Source organism: Eleutherodactylus coqui, chromosome 9 (genome assembly GCF_035609145.1).
Source record: "Eleutherodactylus coqui strain aEleCoq1 chromosome 9, aEleCoq1.hap1, whole genome shotgun sequence".
NCBI classification, from domain to species: Eukaryota; Metazoa; Chordata; class Amphibia; order Anura; family Eleutherodactylidae; genus Eleutherodactylus; species Eleutherodactylus coqui.
In genome coordinates, this window is record NC_089845.1 from 8,104,231 (window position 1) to 8,122,720 (window position 18,490).

At 46.0% G+C, this 18,490-nt stretch overlaps 1 protein-coding gene across 2 annotated transcripts in view; it reads left to right on the forward strand.

Moving 5' to 3' along the window:
* Window positions 1-18,177, forward strand: part of C9H18orf21 (chromosome 9 C18orf21 homolog) — a 33,953-nt gene extending 15,776 nt beyond the window's left edge. The window contains exons 4-5 of one of the 2 annotated variants that reach the window (XM_066579094.1): window positions 4,862-5,084; window positions 17,753-18,177. In XM_066579094.1, the coding sequence (XP_066435191.1) occupies window positions 4,862-5,084; window positions 17,753-17,832 (303 nt within the window). In that variant the 3' untranslated portion in view covers window positions 17,833-18,177. The remainder of the gene's footprint in view (window positions 1-4,861; window positions 5,085-17,752) is intronic. The other variant, XM_066579093.1, reaches the window with a different exon arrangement.
* Window positions 18,178-18,490: the final 313 nt, after the last annotated feature.

Sequence of the window (18,490 nt, forward strand, 5' to 3'; positions counted from 1 at the left end):
TATTAATGGCACTAAAAGACTGTGTGAACATTTCTCATCTTCATCAGTCATGAAGGGTCTAGAGTGAGTCCACCTAGGCTGAGAAGCAGGTGTTTGCACAGCAGTGTCATAAAGCAGAAGACCCAAACCACCCCAACTTCTCTTGGGGTAATTAACAAGTGACCAATGGTAGAGACCGTATAGTCTTGTGAGCCGTAAAGCTAGCCATAAAAGGCTTGGAGAAGGAACCCAAATGTATCCTGTAGCTGAGTAAAGATCAGCCAGCCTTCTTGCTCTAGCTGTACAATCCCCACTTCCATCAAACGTGAAGGGTAGAGGGTACCAAAGTGCCCTGCGACATGCTTGTAGAGGAGAACTGTGGGCAGGTACACTGACATTGTGAGGCTCAGTGGTAAATGGGGCACCTCAAAATCTGCAGGCCAAGTTTAATCCTAGTTCTAGTTTACAAGAAGGATCCCAAGAGACTGTTGGCAGGCTGAATAGAATCACCTGGGCTCATTAGATCGGAAACAATTAGGAGTCAAATGCATTTATTAGTAATCCAATTTAAATCCATTTATGATGTTCTACTTGACAACCAACCCCGTACTGTGTTTGCGGCGCCACAGCATTCTCGGGTCCCTCCGATTCTGCTGGTTGTCTTCCAGGTCTCCCCACGGCCATACTAGACCTCCCTCGCTGCATCCTCTTTCCCTATCACTCCACCACGTCTTCCCTTTCGCAGCACATGGAGCCGCTGACCGGGGGATTTGTCCTTTCACCAAAGGGGGCAGTGGCGGGCCCTACTGTATGCCATACCCTCACGGGGCTGAACCCCTGCTCTTCTCTGGTGGAGGGAGGAAGAGACTTGGGGCTGTTCTGTTTTTGACTAAGGCCGTGGCGGCAGCTGCACATGGTGACACGACTGTGAATTCTTGTTGCTATTTGCACGTTTTTGGGGTCACGTGGACTTCTGGTTTGCGGAGAACCGGTATTTGTACCAATTTGACTTGCCCAAATACACGGTTACAGATAAACCTCTATACTTTGGTCACTGCTACAAGACCACCAATCTGCTTTAACCCCTTAGTGACCAAGCCTGTTTGCGCCTTAATGACCAGGCCAAATTTTGGAAATCTGCCATGTGTTACTTTAACATAGAATAACTCCGTAAAGGTTCTGCAGATCCCAGTGATTCTGACCTTGTTTTATCCCCACATATTGTACTTCATTTGGGTGGTAAATATAGGCTGATAGAATTAAAAGCGCCAAAATTGGGATAATTTTGAAAACATTGTCTTTTTTCACATTTCCAACTACAGTATCTCAAATATGTGCAAACATAATATTTTTGATAAGGTATATATTTCCATCTGTTTACTATATTCTGGACGCACATTTGAAAAACTTTCTTTTTTTAGGAGACGTACAAATTTAAAATAAATTAAGATTTTGAGGAACATTTTGTTTTCCTGCACAGAGCCAAGATTGTAAAGGCTCATAGGTGTCAGAATGATGGATCCCCCACACATGACCCCATTTTATAAACTACACTCCTTAATGTACTCACTGAGGGGGTCAGGAGGATTTTGACCCCATAGGTTTTTTTTCCAGGAGTTAATGCAATTTAGAGGAGAAAAAATAAACTTTCATATTTTTGCAAATATTTCATTTTAAGGCCGGCTTCACACGAGCGTGACGGGCTCCGCCGCGTAATATTCCGCAGTGAAGCCTGTCACGGCGCCCCCCAGAGACCCCATACTTACCAGCGGAAGATAGCGTGAAGACGCTTCCCCGCCCACCGCCGTCGCGTCATGTGACACGCCCACCGCGTCACATGACGCGGCCGGCCGTGTCACGTGACGCAGCGGCCGCGTCATATGACGCGGCGGCGGTAGGCAGGAAAAGCGTTTTTTTACGCTATCTTCCGCTGGTTACAGCGGGAGATAGCGTGAACAGACGGCTTCCATTGACTGCAATGGAAGCCGTCAGCACGTACACCCACGGCAAATAGAACATGCTGCGGGTGAGGACGGGAGATTTCACGGTGCGAAATTCCGCGGTGGAATTCCGCACCGTGAGCATTGTGCTATTAGGTTCAATAGAACCTAATAGCAGGGGGCAACGCAGCGGAGCTTTGCCGCGAATTTACGCGGTGTAAATCCGTTCGTGGGAAGGAGGCCTTAAGACAGGATTTTTTTCCTACAGTGATCATGAAAATGAGGATTTACACCCCAAAATGGATACCCCTGTTTGTCCCATGTTCAGAGACATACCCATTGTGGCCCTAATCTTCTGTCTGGATGCACAACGGGGCCCAAAATGAAACGAGCAGCCGGTGGCCTTCAGAACAGACATTTTGCTTGAAGGTGATTTAGGCCCCATTGCCCACTTAAGGGCTCTTGAGCGGCCAAAACGATGGAGAACCCCCACAAATGACCCCATTGTGAAAACCAGACCCCTTAACAATTTCATCTACGGCGTATTTTGACCCCACAGTTTTTGAATGAATCGATGCAAAGCAGAAGGAAAAAATTACGTTTTTTGTTTTTTTGTGATTGTGTCATTTTAAAAATAGTTTTTTGTTTTTTTTTGGTACAGCGCACATAGGAATGAAGACCTTCCCCCCAAAATGGATCCCCCTGTTTGTCCCGTGTTCAGAGACATACCTATTGTGGCCCTAATATTCTGTCTGGATGCACAACGGGGCCCAAACTGAACGGAGGGTCAAACTTTAACTGTCTTTTAATTTTTACGTGATGGCCATTATCCATGGATGATGGCGATCACATGACCGACGAACGAGGCCCCCCATGACAACTCCAAGCTCTCGGCTACTTTTAGTAGCCAGGAACAAGGAGATTTAAAGTTTCCTCTTGCCCTCCCCAGCCTCTGCGCTTGCGTCCGCCATTTTGGCGACTGACACATGTGCCAAAGCTGGGGAAGGGTCCCCGGATAAGGATCCCATCTGGAGACTTCGCCGGTGGCCTTAATTAAGTAATTTCACCTTCCCTCATGGATCAGATCCGTGACGGGAGGTGAAACTTTAGCTTTTTTTTTACTTTTACGTGATTGCCGTTATCCATTGGATAACCGTGATCACGTGACTGGGAACCGCGTACTGTGCCCCCCCCCCGCCCCCATGAAATCTCCAGGCTCTTGGATACCTTTTAGTAGTCAGGTGTGGGGAGATTTTAAATTATCCTGGCAATCTGTGGCTTTTGCGCCTGCGTCCGCCATTTTGGTGATGGACGCATGCACAGCCGGGGTAAAGTCTGCGAATGAATCCGGGGACCTTAGGTACCTAATTTCATCACCCAACTTACAGATATTATTCATGGGGGGGGAGATGAAACAAACTTTTTTTTTTTCTTTTACACTTTTTTAAACTTTTTAAAACTTTTACATGATAACTGTTATCCATTGGATAGCAGCGACCATGTGACCGGGAACCACATACAGCGGCTCCCGGTGACAGCTCCCTGCTCTCGGCTACTCATACTAGCAGGGAGTTTTTAAATATCCCGAGCCATCCAGCCCTCTGCGCATGCGCGTTACGTAATGAGTCTGGTGCGCATGTACAGACACCGGCGGCAGGTCCAGTGAGGACGAGGAAGATGCCGGACATCGCAGAGGATGAGGGGGATCCATAAGGGGAGCTGAAACTTGAACTTTTATTTACTGTACGTTGACTTTAATGCAATCGCCATTATCCGGTGGATACCGGCGATCACGTGACTGGGAGTGGGGTCCCGTGGCCCCGGATGACAGATCCATGCTGTCGGCTACCTCTGGTAACCGGCAGCATGAAGCTATCGCGTCCAGAGCCTGCAGGGCTTTCATTCCCAGAGGAAGCATGTTTTTACGTCCTCTGGGAATTAAGCCCAACAGGCCAGGACGTAAAAAGGCAATGGGCTGGTCACTAAGGGGTTAAAGGGGTTGTCCCGCGGCAGCAAGTGGGGGTATACACTTCTGTATGGCCATATTAATGCACTTTGTAATGTACATTGTGCATTAATTATGAGCCATACAGAAGTTATCAAAAGTTATTCACTTACCTGCTCCGTTGCAAAGCGTCCTCGTCTCCATGGTTGCCGTCTAATTTTCGCCGTCTAATGGCCAAATTAGACGCGCTTGCGCAGTCCGGGTCTTCTTCTCTTCTCAATGGGGCTCGGTGTAGCTCCGTGTAGCTCCGCCCCGTCACGTGCCGATTCCAGCCAATCAGGAGGCTGGAATCGGCAATGGACCGCACAGAAGAGCTGCGGTCCACGGAGGTAGAAGATCCCGGCGGCCATCTTCACCGGGTAAGTAAGAAGTCACCGGAGCGCGGGGATTAAGGTAAGCGCTGTCCGGTGTTCTTTTTTACCCCTGCATCGGGGTTGTCTCGCGCCGAACGGGGGGGGGGGGGGGGGGGGGTGTTGAAAAAAAACAAAAACCCGTTTCGGCGCGGGACAACCCCTTTTAAGAGTTGCAAAATGTACCACATTTATTAATTTTTATAGGATTTCTAGGTCTTTTGGACGATTATGGAATGATGGCATTGAGAATAGCGGGTGCCGACATACATATCCCATTCCTTGTGAGTGACTGTGTTGGAGCAGAGCATTCGTTCAGTGAGAGTAGTGTTCTATTTAGGAACTGATTGATTGGGTGACAGTAGAGCAGAGCTCGTCCCGGGGGCGATCCCAGTACTGACGCAACAGGGCTTGCATCAATACTGCTCTCCAAGTCAGTGGCAGACGGCACTGCAGACTGGACGGATCCGGCATGGCAGCGTTTACCTCGGTACTGCCTCTTCCCTGATGTTCTTTCATGGCTCGGGCTGATTGGGGATTTGCTTTGTGTTTTAATATTCTCTTTATGTTCATTCTTATTGTTTTAGGTAGTTACATGTAACACGTGCAGAATGGTTTCCAAGTATCCGGGTGAAGGCAGGCGTGTTGTTGCAAGCAGTCCTGGAACTCCCAAGGCAAAGAGGAATTTTGGATCTCCTGATTTAGGAAGGCCGGGAAGCAATCGAAAAGTGAACCTCTCTTACAGTGAAGAGAAGCTCAGTTCTCAAACCCGAAGCCCCGTCCTAACGCCCAGGTATAACCCGTTCATCTGTGAGTTTGGTTACATTTTCGTACACGGTAACTTTTGCATTGTAGTTGGTTATATTGTTTATAATCTTGAATTGCGGAATCCGTGGCGTGCGTCTGCCCCCAGATACTCAGCAAAATACTGCCTATAGTACGCTACGGCATAGTGACTTTTCATGCACACGAGCGGAAATCAATTGCAATCGCTGCTCGCGGAGGATAAACTGCAGCATGCTCTATTTTTCCATGGGCCCCCAAATAGACCGCTTCCGTTGAAGTCAATGGAAACCGTCTGACGCACGGCCCTTCTGCAAATTACATTGCATTAAAGGTCACAAGACCCGTACGATTGACTAGCAATGGTGCAGGAATCTGTACTGCGCATGTGTGACGGACTGACCGTCCACAGTACAGATAAAAGACAGGTACGCGGGGTCACCGGCTGCAGCCAGGGCTGGATTCCCTGCAGGATTCCGCAGCCAGTATCCGGAAGGCTTGTGTGCATGTAGCCTAAAGTTGATTTTAAAGTAACATTTCACTTTTCATGAACTTTCTGTGTATACAGTGAGTTACTTTGTCAACAAGCTTGTATTAACCCCTTAGTGACCATCCCATAGTGTTTTTACCTCCTGCTTTAGTGGGCTTTAATCCCCAAGGCTATAAAAACACGCTCTGTCCAATGGATAACGCTGATCGCATGAAAGTAAACAAGAAGTGGAAAAAAAAAGTTAGTTTCAGCTCCTTTCATGGATCGGATCCATGAGGAGGGCTGAGAGTACTCCCCTACCTCCACTGTGATGTCCCACGGTGATCTGGTCTGAAAAGGACCCGATGCCGTCTTCTGTGCATGTGTGTCAAAGGAAAAACGGTGACCTATGCGCAAGAGACTGGATTGTCGCAAGAGATATGAAATCTCCTGGATCCCGGCTACTGAAGGCAGCCAGGAGGCTGGAGATGTCACTGGGGACCATTGGATAACAACGATCACAGAAAAGCATGCGCCCATCGCCAAGGTAATTTAAAATCTCCCTGCTCCTGGCTACCAAATGGGGGAATCCATTTGGGGTGAAAGTCTTCATTCCTGTGTGTGTTGTACGAAAAAAACTGTTTTTAAAATGACACGATTGCCAGAAAAATTAAGATCGTAATTCTTTCCTCCTGCTTTGCTTAGATTAATTCAAAAACTGTGGGGTCAAAATACACAGGACACCCCTAGATGAATTCATTAGGGGGTCTAGTTTTCACAAATGGGGTCATTTGTGGGGGATCTTTATAGTTTTGGCCATTCAGTGGCTCTACAAGTGGGCAATCGGACCTGAAACACCTTCAAGCAAAATGTCTGTTCTGAAAGCCACCGGCTGCTGCTTTCGGTTTGGCCCCCGTTGGGCATATACTGTTATAAGATCAGGACCACAATGGGTATGTTTCTCAACACGGGACAAACTGGGGGATCCATTTTGGGGTGTACTGTAAATCCTCATTATATGTACTATAGAAAGAAAACTGCCTTAAAAATGACATACTTGCAAAAATTTGAATTTTTTTTTTTCTCCTCTAAATTGCATTAACCTCTAAAAAAATGGTGGGGTCCAAATACTCCTGACTCCCTCAGTGAATACCTTAAGGGGTGTAGTTTTTAAAATGGGGTCATTTGTGGGGATATCTATCATTCTGACACCGATGAGCCTTTGTAATCTTGGCTTGGTGCAGGAAAACAAAGTGTTCCTCAAAATCATAGAATGGTAGAGTTGGAAGGGACCTCCAGGGTCATAGGGTCCAACCCCCTGCTCAGTGCAGGATCACTAAATCATCCCAGACAGATATTTGTCTAGCCTTTGTTTGAACACTTTCATTGAAGGAGAATTCCCCACCTCCTGTGGCAACCTGTTCCACTCATTGACCCCCTCACTGTCTAATATCTAATCTGTGTCTTCTCCCTTTCAGTTTCATCCCATTGTTTCTAGTCTTTCCTTGTTCAGATGAGAATAGGGCTGATCCTTCTGCACTGTGACAGCCCTTCAGATATTTGTAGACCGCTATTAAGTCTCCTCTCAGCCTTCTCTTCTGCTAAACATTCCCAGATCCTTTAACCGTTCCTCATAGGACATGATTTGCAGACCGCTCACCATCTTGGTAACTTCTCTGAACTTGCTCCAGTTTGTCTATGTCTTTTTTAAAGTGGGGTGGCTAGAACTAGACCCAGTATTCCAGATGAGGTCTGACTAAGGAAGAATAGAGGGGGATAATGACCTCACGTGATCTAGACTCTATGCTTCTCTTAATACATCCCAGAATTGTGTTTGCCTTTTTGCTGCTGCATCACTCTGTTGACTCATGTTCAGTCTATGATCTATTAGTATAACCAAGTCTTTTTCACATGTTCTGCTGCTTAGCCCAATTCCTCCCATTCTGTATGTGCTTTCTTCATTTCAGTTGTGAATCTACCTAATAGTTGCCTTGTCAATCCCATATTTGGTCATTTTTTTCAGTAAGTGTGGTATGAGATACTTTGTCAAATGCTTTACTAAAGTCAAGATATACTATATCCACTGCATTTCCCTGATCAGCCCAGTTGGGGATTTTGTCATACCAGACAAATCTAATTTCCTTCTATGACTCGTTTGTTACAAACCCATGCTGGCTCTGGTTAATTACTCCATTCTCATCCTAGTACTTGCATACATGCTGTTTTATCATTTGTTCAGAGATCTTTCCCAGTATAGAAGTCAGGCTCACAGGCCTGTAGTTTCTTGGGTCCACCTTCTTCCGTTTTTTGAAGATAGGGACAACATTTGCCCTTTTCCAATCTTCTGAAACTTCTCCTGTCCTCCAGGAATTATCAAAGATTATGGCAAGTGGTTCAGCAATTACCTCCGCTGCTTACTTTAGTATCCTAGGATGTCATTCATCTGGACCTTGAGACTTGAATTCATGTAAGTTAGCCATGTGTTCCCTCACCATCCCTCTGCTTACACATAGCCTGCATTCTTGTATTTCCCCAATAGCACAGGGAAGATCAGTTAATGTTCCATCTACTTTCTGAGAGAAAACAGATACAAAATAGAAATTTAAAAGTTCGTCCTTCTCAACATCATTCTTAACAAATTCACCATTTTTGTCTTGTAAGCATCCAATAGCATCTTTGACTTTTCTTTTGCTTTTGACCCCCAAAATCCTTTTTTATTGCTTTTGGCCTCTCTTACAAGCCTCAATTCATTATCAGCTTTAGCTTTTCTGACACTTGCCCTATAGTTTCTGCAGACCGCATTATATTTAGATATCCCCCCCCCCTCTTTCCATTTGATAAACATATTTTTCTTCCTTTTTAACATGTGTACAAGTTCTGTGTTTATCCATCCTGGTCTCTTTAAATGCTTCCCATTCTTCCTTCTTTTAGGGCTTGGTAACGGTTGTGCTTTGAGAATTTCATTTCACGATATTTCCCAACCTTCTTGGACATTTCTGTCCTTATGAACATCCAGCCGTTGGATTCTTCCTATCCTCTTTCTGAGTTCATTAAAATCTGCCTTTCTAAAATCCAACCTTGAGGTCTGAGTTTTCTCAGGTCTTCCTCCCCTTGTTATCCAAAATTCAAGGATAGCATAATCACTGCCTCCTAAGGACTCAACCATTCCCTCCCTATTGACATCATTGAATGGTTGTAATTGGTTAATCCAGCGACGACTTTCATTGCCTGACACGGCGCTGAATTAACCAATCAGAGCATTAGCTTGCTGAAGGCGGGGTATTCGACCCCTGCTTCCAGGAAGAAATGCTCTGTCGGCATGGAGGAGGACGCGGCAGCTCTTTGTAGGTAGTCCTTTCTTGCTGTACCTCTTTCTCCTCTGCTCTGTTCTTTGTAGGTAGTCATTTCTCGCTGTACCTCTTTCTCCTCTCCTCTGCTCTTTGTGGCTAGAGTCATTTTTTGTTGTACCTCTTGCTCCTCTGCTCTTCTCTTTGTGGGTAGAGTCATTTCTTGCTGTACCTCTTTCTCCCCTGTTCTTTGTGGGTAGTCTCATTTCTCGCTGTACCTCTTTCTCCTCTGCTCTGCTCTTTGTGGCTAGAGTCATTTCTCGCTGTACCTCTTTCTCCTCTGCTCTTTGTGGCTAGAGTCATTTCTCGCTGTACCTCTTTCTCCTCTGCTCTTTGTGGCTAGAGTCATTTCTCGCTGTACCTCTTTCTCCTCTGCTCTTTGTGGCTAGAGTCATTTCTCGCTGTACCTCTTTCTCCTCTGCTCTTTGTGGCTAGAGTCATTTCTTGCTGTACCTCTTTCTCCTCTGCTCTTTGTGGCTAGAGTCATTTCTTGCTGTACCTCTTTCTCCTCTGCTCTTTGTGGCTAGAGTCATTTCTTGCTGTACCTCTTTCTCCTCTGCTCTTTGTGGCTAGAGTCATTTCTCGCTGTACCTCTTTCTCCTCTGCTCTTTGTGGCTAGAGTCATTTCTCGCTGTACCTCTTTCTCCTCTGCTCTTTGTGGCTAGAGTCATTTCTCGCTGTACCTCTTTCTCCTCTGCTCTTTGTGGCTAGAGTCATTTCTTGCTGTACCTCTTTCTCCTCTGCTCTTTGTGGCTAGAGTCATTTCTTGCTGTACCTCTTTCTCCTCTGCTCTTTGTGGCTAGAGTCATTTCTTGCTGTACCTCTTTCTCCTCTGCTCTTTGTGGCTAGAGTCATTTCTTGCTGTACCTCTTTCTCCTCTGCTCTGCTCTTTGTGGCTAGAGTCATTTCTCGCTGTACCTCTTTCTCCTCTGCTCTTTGTGGCTAGAGTCATTTCTCGCTGTACCTCTTTCTCCTCTGCTCTTTGTGGCTAGAGTCATTTCTCGCTGTACCTCTTTCTCCTCTGCTCTTTGTGGCTAGAGTCATTTCTCGCTGTACCTCTTTCTCCTCTGCTCTTTGTGGCTAGAGTCATTTCTTGCTGTACCTCTTTCTCCTCTGCTCTTTGTGGCTAGAGTCATTTCTTGCTGTACCTCTTTCTCCTCTGCTCTTTGTGGCTAGAGTCATTTCTTGCTGTACCTCTTTCTCCTCTGCTCTTTGTGGCTAGAGTCATTTCTTGCTGTACCTCTTTCTCCTCTGCTCTTTGTGGCTAGAGTCATTTCTTGCTGTACCTCTTTCTCCTCTGCTCTTTGTGGCTAGAGTCATTTCTTGCTGTACCTCTTTCTCCTCTGCTCTTTGTGGCTAGAATCATTTCTTGCTGTACCTCTTTCTCCTCTGCTCTTTGTGGCTAGAGTCATTTCTTGCTGTACCACTTTCTCCTCTGCTCTTTGTGGGTAGAGTCATTTCTTGCTGTACCTCTTTCTGCTCTGCTCTTTGTGGGTAGAGTCATTTCTTGCTGTACCTCTTTCTCCTCTCCTCTTTGTGGGTAGAGTCATTTCTTGCTGTAGCTCTCTCTCCTCTCCTCTTCCCTTTGTGGGGAATTTCATGCTGCACCTCTTTCTCCTCTGTTCTTTGTGGGTAGAGTCATTTCTTGCTGTACCTCTTTCTCCTCTCCTCTGCTCTTTGTGGGTAGAGTCATTTCTTGCTGCACCTCTTTCTCCTCTGCTCTTTGTGGGTAGAGTCATTACTTGCTGCACCTCTTTCTCCTCTGCTCTTTGTGGGTAGAGTCATTTCTTGCTGCACCTCTTTCTCCTCTGCTCTTTGTGGGTAGAGTCATTTCTTGCTGTACCTCTTTCTCCTCTGCTCTTCCCTTTGTGGGGAATTTCATGCTGCACCTCTTTCTCCTCTGCTCTTTGTGGGTAGAGTCATTTCTTACTGTACCTCTTTCTCCTCTGCTCTGTTCTTTTGTGGATAGTCATTTCTCACTGTACCTCTTTCTCCTCTGCTCTTTGTGGGTAGAGTCATTTCTCGCTGTACCTCTTTCTCCTCTCCTCTGCTCTTTGTGGGTAGAGTCATTTCTGGCTGTACCTCTTTCTCCTCTGCTCTTTGTGGGTAGAGTCATTTCTTGCTGTAGCTCTCTCTCCTCTCCTCTTCCCTTTGTGGGGAATTTCATGCTGCACCTCTTTCTCCTCTGTTCTTTGTGGGTAGAGTCATTTCTTGCTGCACCTCTTTCTCCTCTGCTCTTTGTGGGTAGAGTCATTACTTGCTGCACCTCTTTCTCCTCTGCTCTTTGTGGGTAGAGTCATTTCTTGCTGCACCTCTTTCTCCTCTGCTCTTTGTGGGTAGAGTCATTTCTTGCTGTACCTCTTTCTCCTCTGCTCTTTGTGGGTAGAGTCATTTCTTGCTGTACCTCTTTCTCCTCTGCTCTTTGCGGGTAATTTCTTGCTGTACCTCTTTCTCCTCTGCTCTTTGCGGGTAATTTCTTGCTGTACCTCTTTCTCCTCTGCTCTTTGTGAGTAATATTTTGCTGTACCTCTATCTTCTCTCCTCTGCTCTTTGTGGGTAATTTCTTGCTGTATCTCTTTCTCCTCTGCTCTTTGTGGGTAGTGTCATTTCTTGCTGTACCTCTTTCTCCTCTGCTCTTTGTGGGTAATTTCTTGCTGTATCTCTTTCTCCTCTGCTCTTTGTGGGTAGAGTCATTTCTTGCTGTACCTCTTTCTCCTCTGCTCTGTTCTTTGTGGGTAGTGTCATTTCTCACTGTACCTCTTTCTCCTCTGCTCTGCTGTTTGTGGGTAGAGTCATTTCTCGCTGTACCTCTTTCTTCTCTGCTCTTTGTGGGTAGAGTAATTTCTTGCTGTACCTCTTTCTGCTCTGCTCTTTGTGGGAAGAGTAATTTCTTGCTGTACCTCTTTCTCCTCTGCTCTTTGTGGGTAGAGTCATTTCTTGCTGTACCTCTTTCTCCTCTTGTACTTTGTGGGTAGAGTCATTTTTTGCTGTACCTCTTTCTGCTCTGCTGTTTGTGGGTAGAGTCATTTCTTGCTGTACCTCTTTCTCCTCTGCTCTTTGTGGGTAGAGTCATTTCTTGCTGTATCTCTTTCTCCTCTGTTCTTTGTGGGTAGAGTCATTTTTTGCTGTACCTCTTTCTGCTCTGCTGTTTGTGGGTAGAGTCATTTCTTGCTGTACCTCTTTCTCCTCTGCTCTTTGTGGGTAGAGTCATTTCTTGCTGTACCTCTTTCTGCTCTGCTCTTTGTGGGTAGAGTCATTTCTTACTGTACCTCTTTCTCCTCTGCTCTTTGCAGGTAATTTCTTGCTATACCTCTTGCTCCTCTCCGCTGCTCTTTGTGGGTAGAGTCATTTCTTGCTGTACCTCTTTCTCCTCTGCTCTTTTCTTTGTGGGTAGAGTCATTTCTTGCTCTACCTCTTTCTGCTGTGCTCTGTTCTTTTGTGGGTAGAGTCATTTCTTGCTGTACCTCTTTCTCCTCTGTTTTTTGTGGGTAGAGTCATTTCTTGCTGTACCTCTTTCTCCTCTGCTCTTTGTGGGTAATTTCTTGCTGTACCTTTTTCTCCTCTGCTCGTTGTGGGTAATTTCTTGCTGTACCTCTTTCTCCTCTGCTTGTTGGCGGTAATTTCTTGCTGTACCTCTTTCTCCTCTCCTCTTCGTGGGTAGAGTCATTTCTTGCTGTACCTCTTTCTTCTCTCCTCTTCGTGGGTAGAGTCATTTCTTGCTGCACCTCTTTCTCCTCTCCTCTTCGTGGGTAGCGTCATTTCTCACTGTACCTCTTTCTCCTCTGCTCTTTGTGGGTAGAGTCATTTCTTGCTGTACCTCTTTCTTCTCTGCTCTTTGTGGGTAGTCATTTCTTGCTGTACCTCTTTCTTCTCTGCTCTTTGTGGGTAGTCATTTCTTGCTGTACCTCTTTCTCCTCTCCTCTGCTCTTTGTGGGTAGAGTCATTTCTTGCTGTACCTCTTTCTCCTCTGTTCTTTGTGGGTAGAGTCATTTCTTGCTGTACCTCTTTCTCCTCTGCTCTGTTCTTTGTGGGTAGAGTCATTTCTTGCTGTACCTCTTTCTCCTCTGCTCTGTTCTTTGTGAGTAGAGTCATTTCTTGCTGTACCTCTTTCTCCTCTGCTCTTCCCTTTGTGGGGAATTTCATGCTGTACCTCTTTCTGCTCTGCTCTTTGTGGGTAATTTTTTGCTGTACCTCTTTCTCCTCTGCTCTTTGTGGGTAGAGTCATTTCTCGCTGTACCTGTTTCTCCTCTGTTCTTTGTGGGTAGAGTCATTTCTTGCTGTACCTCTTTCTCCTCTGCTCTTTGTGGGTATAGTCATTTCTCGCTGTACTTTTTTCTCCTCTTCTCTGCTCTTTGTGGGTAGAGTCATTTCTTGCTGTACCTCTTTCTCCTCTGCTCTTTGTGGGTAGAGTCATTTCTTGCTGTACCTCTTTCTCCTCTGCTCTTTGTGGGTATAGTCATTTCTCGCTGTACCTCTTTCTCCTCTGCTCTTTGTGGGTAGAGTCATTTCTCGCTGTACCTCTTTCTCCTCTTCTCTGCTTTTTGTGGGTAGAGTCATTTCTTGCTGTACCTCTTTCTCCTCTGCTCTTTGTGGGTAGAGTCATTTCTCGCTGTACCTCTTTCTCCTCTGTTCTTTGTGGGTAGAGTCATTTCTTGCTGTACCTCTTTCTCCTCTGCTCTTTGTGGGTAGAGTCATTTCTCGCTGTACTTTTTTCTCCTCTTCTCTGCTCTTTGTGGGTAGAGTCATTTCTTGCTGTACCTCTTTCTCCTCTGCTCTTTGTGGGTAGAGTCATTTCTTGCTGTACCTCTTTCTCCTCTGCTCTTTGTGGGTAGAGTCATTTCTTGCTGTACCTCTTTCTCCTCTGCTCTTTGTGGGTAGAGTCATTTCTTGCTGTACCTCTTTCTCCTCTGTTCTTTGTGGCTAGAGTCATTTCTTGCTGTACCTCTTTCTCCTCTGCTCTTTGTGGGTAGAGTCATTTCTTGCTGTACCTCTTTCTTCTCTGCTGAGGAACCAGTATCAGCCCCCCCACCCCCTCCCGTGTGAGAACCTGGTACCGATTCCTGAGTAGTATGGGTGCTGGCTGACTCCTTCTTGGGGTCCATGCTTCCATTCCTTGGCTTCTGCAGGTACACTGGACATTTCTTTTCCTTCAACATTTTGAAGACTTTCTTTTACTCTAAGGAAATCCTCATCTTCCTTAATGAGTTACAATGTAGCTCTTCTCTCCTGAAGACTATGCACTAGAGATGAGCGAACGTGCTCGGCCCCGCCCCTTTTTCGCCCGAATACCGCGATTTTCGAGTACTTTCGTACTCGAGCGAAAAAATTTGGGGGGTGCCGTGGCGGCGCGGGGGGTTGCAGCGGGGAGTGGGGGGGAGAGGGAGAGATAGAGGGCTCCCCCCTGTTCCCCGCTGCTACCCCCCGCACCGCCGCGCCTCTCCCCGCCCCCCGGCGCGCCCCGAATCTTTACGCGCGAATACTGAAGTACTCGAAAATGGCGGTACTCGGGTGCGTAAGTACTCATTACGAGTACGTTCGCTCATCTCTACTCTGCACCTTTTCCTTCAGTTGAGACACAAGCTTACATTCCTGGCCGGTTAAGTTTGGCTTTTCCTCTAGTCGGTCTGTAAACATATAGCATACGTTGCAGCTCACCATATGGCTCCTCTCCCTCCATGTTGTCAGTTGATGTCATTTCCAAACTTCTAAAAGTTAATGTTAGTGTATTGTAGTGAAGATGTATAACCTGTAAGATACTAAGTGTACAACTTGAACAAATGCGCTTCCTGCAGCTCCAATCGCTAGTCTGGTGTTGTCCTCCGAGCAGCTAGACCCGGCTAACCCTGGCAATCTTCCAGCTTACAGTAATTCTTTGCTCTTCCCAGAATGCACAGGAAGTATGCAAATGATCTTCCTGTAGCTCCAATCTCTAGTCTGTTAATAATCAATTGACTTTTAATAATCAATGTTATTAATGTTAATAATGAAATATTAAAGGGGTTGTCTCGCGGCAGCAAGTGGGGTTATACACTTCTGTATGGCCATATTAATGCACTTTGTAATATACATCGTGCATTAAATATGAGCCATACAGAAGTTATTCACTTACCTGCTCCGTTGCTAGCGTCCCCGTTGCCATGGTTCCGTCTAACTTCGGTGTCTTCTTGCTTTTTTAGACGCGCTTGCGCAGATGCATCTTCTCCCTTCGGCTGGTCTTGGAAGCATCGGCGTTTTGGCTCCGCCCCCTTGTACGCATCATCGCGTAGCTCCGCCCCATGACGTGTGCCGGTTCCAGCCTCCTGATTGGCTGGAATCGGCACATGACGGGGGCGGAGCTACGCGATGACGCGAAAAGGGGGCGGAGCCAAAACGCCGATGCTTCCAAGACCAGCCGAAGGGAGAAGATGCATCTGCGCAAGTGCGTCTAAAAAAGCAAGAAGACACCGAAGTTAGACGGAACCATGGCAACGGGGATGCTAGCAACGGAGCAGGTAAGTGAATAACTTCTGTATGGCTCATATTTAATGCACGATGTATATTACAAAGTGCATTAATATGGCCATACAGAAGTGTATAACCCCACTTGCTGCCTCGAGACAACCCCTTTAATAATCAAAGTTAAATTTGTACGTCATCTAAGTGGTTAAAAAAACTAAAGTTTTTTCCAGTGTGCGTCCAGAATAAAGTAAACAGATGGAAATGCATATCTTATCCAATATGTGTATAGTCTGTTTTCACATATTTAAGATTTTGCAGTTGAAAATGTGAAAAAAATGACAATTTTTTTTCTCAAAATTTTCAATATTTTGGTGCCATCAATAAATATGCACGAATGCTATCGGTCTTTTTTACAACCTAAGTGAAGTACAATATGAGGCGGAAAAACATTGTGAGAATCACTTGGATCTGCAGAACCTTTACGGAGTTATTCTATGTTAGTGACACATGTCAGATTTCCAAAATGTGGCCTGGTCATTAAGGGGCAAACTGGCTTGGTCACTAAGGGGTTAAAGGGGTCATCTATCCCTTACAAATCCATGGTCTGCCTCCCTGATAAGCCATCAATATCTGATTTGGGGAGATCTGCTGCTCAGGATCCCAAAACTGCAGCCCCTTCAGTGTTAAAATGGTAGCCCAATCCTGTCGGTGCTCAGGACCTATTACTTACTAGCTGATACACTTGGCTTCGCCCGAGTTAATTCGGTACAGGTGTTTACCCGTTGTTCACACTGAAAATTTTCATGAAGTCAAGGTTACTTCACAGGAACCAAGGAATAAAATCTGTCTACACATAGAGGAGTGTTTAGATTCTCAGGCTGCATGTACCGATGTCCCCCTGCAGAATGTGTCACCCCTCCTACTCTCCTCACTTTATACCCTTAAAGGTAACACCCTTTTTATTCAAACTTACCCCCAGCCCCTTAGCCTTAAAGGCATGCTCCGTCACTGCAGTCTATGGCCACTTTCTTATGTACTTTACAGCCTTTCAGCATAGGCACATAGAGGTCCGTTAGTTTCTCCTCAGTATGCATGCATAGAGGCGAGGGGGGGGGGGGGGGGATTCTTCTCAGTATGTATGCATAGAGGCGGGGGGGGATTCTCCTCAGTATCTATGCATAGAGGGGGGGGGATTCTCCTCAGTATGTACGCATAGAGGCGAGGGGGGTTCTCCTCAGTATGTATGCATAGAGGTGAGGGGGGGGGGATTCTCCTCAGTATGTATATGCATAGAGGCGGGGGGGGGGATTCTCCTCAGTATGTACGCATAGAAGCGAGGGGGGATTCTCCTCAGTATGTACGCATAGAGGTGAGGGGGGGGGGATTCTCCTCAGTATGTATATGCATAGAGGCGAGGGGGGGATTCTCCTCAGTATGTATGCATAGAAATCCGTTAAATTGTGCCAAATCTCACGCTTTTACAACATCGGGAAGTTACATTACACAGGGGTGCACTTACTTTTGCAATTGGCATTGAATAATCTAAGTCCTTTTCACGTAATGCGGCCTTATGAATGGACAAGAAAAGGCTAATTCCTTTTGGAAATAGATCGCAACAATCCAGCTTCACTGCAATTTTGTTTACGCGATGCGACCTTCGTGAAAACGCATTGCTCATGTGAAAGAGGCCTTACATTGTTGTGTGTCATCATTTGCTGGAATCGACTCCTCTTGCTGCTTCCTTGCCTGAAATCACTGTCTGTAAGAACACTAGAAGCTTCAATAGCGGTTCATTGCTTTTAGATGGACCGTTCTTTATACATGTGTCGTCTAACTGCCACAACGAGTGGAAATTGACTTAATGAAATTGTAGCTCTTAGAGAATCTTAGCATGTATCTGTGTAATTGTAAGCGCATCATACAGAATGTACAGATCTCTTATCCTCCTGGTTACAGGATTCCTTTATTAGCTATGGCGCCTCTGTCAGGCCAGTGAGCAAATGAAGGCCTGCGAGGAGGACACACATTGTAAGATGTATTTAAAGTGTCGATGATCCTGCAGTCCCGCTGGTGTTGGGGGTGCGGACGCTGGCCGTTGGTAGGACGTACGGGTCTTGCAGTCTCTGATGGGGATGAAGGGGGTTCCTATCTGGGGAATATTATCTCTGTGGCGTATGAGGTGGAGATTAATGAATGGCATGTGACCACTAGGGGCGCCCTGCCGTTCTGTCTGTAATCCAAGGGGTTGCTTCCTGCAGTCCTTGTAGATCTGTTCTAGCATGCGCTGCTGTAATTCCACCAAAGGGTTTGTTAAGGAGAGGTTTTGTAAGTTGGTCCGTTCTTTTTCAGTCGGCTGGATATTGTCCCCTGAAGGAAATGCATAGAAATAGTGTGGAATGTCTGGTTTGTATCTTGCCATTTATATCCATGTGATTTTGCAGGTTATGTGCCTCTGCCACGTCTTCACCAGCAACAACAGCGAAGTCCTCAAAAAAGAGCAAATTCCATTTTTCAAGGTTAAAAATGATGCTTAGCCAAGAAGAGAAAGAACAAGATAAGAAGAAAGACTTAAAGAGTTTCCTCACCTCTCTGTCTTGATGGATGTAGGAATGCTCGTACTCCTGTGGTCCCGCCACGCAGTCACAAATCTAAATCCCGCTGAAACCGAGTTTTGAAACTAATGATTATTCATGGAAAACCATGACCTCTAAGCAGATTGATGAGTCTCTGTGCAGTGCGGACCTCCATGTTTGGTGCGTTAAATGTTACATGCAGTAAAAGTATGTCCTGAACCATTTCCGTTTATTCTTTGTCTTGTCCCCGTCTTGGACCGGTTATGAGCCGATTAAATGTGGTTTTACTAAAAGCTGACTTGTTGGATTCCTTCATACAATTCCTCAGATGGGGAGACAATATCGGGGTTTGTTTACTTGCAGAGATTACATATTGAAGATTAGGCCACAACATGACGTTCAGCGGACATTATTAGACTTGGAGCATCAGGGCAAGATAAGGACTCGCGTTATGATGAAGGGACTGGGGTAGTGGAGTTGGTAGGCGTGCGGACTCTGGCTGCTTACAAAGCCTGATGTTACACTAATACACAAGAAGACATTGAGGGGAAAATACAGGAGCCTGAAGTGTGATCTGCAGATTCCGGTGCCCTACTTAGTAGTATG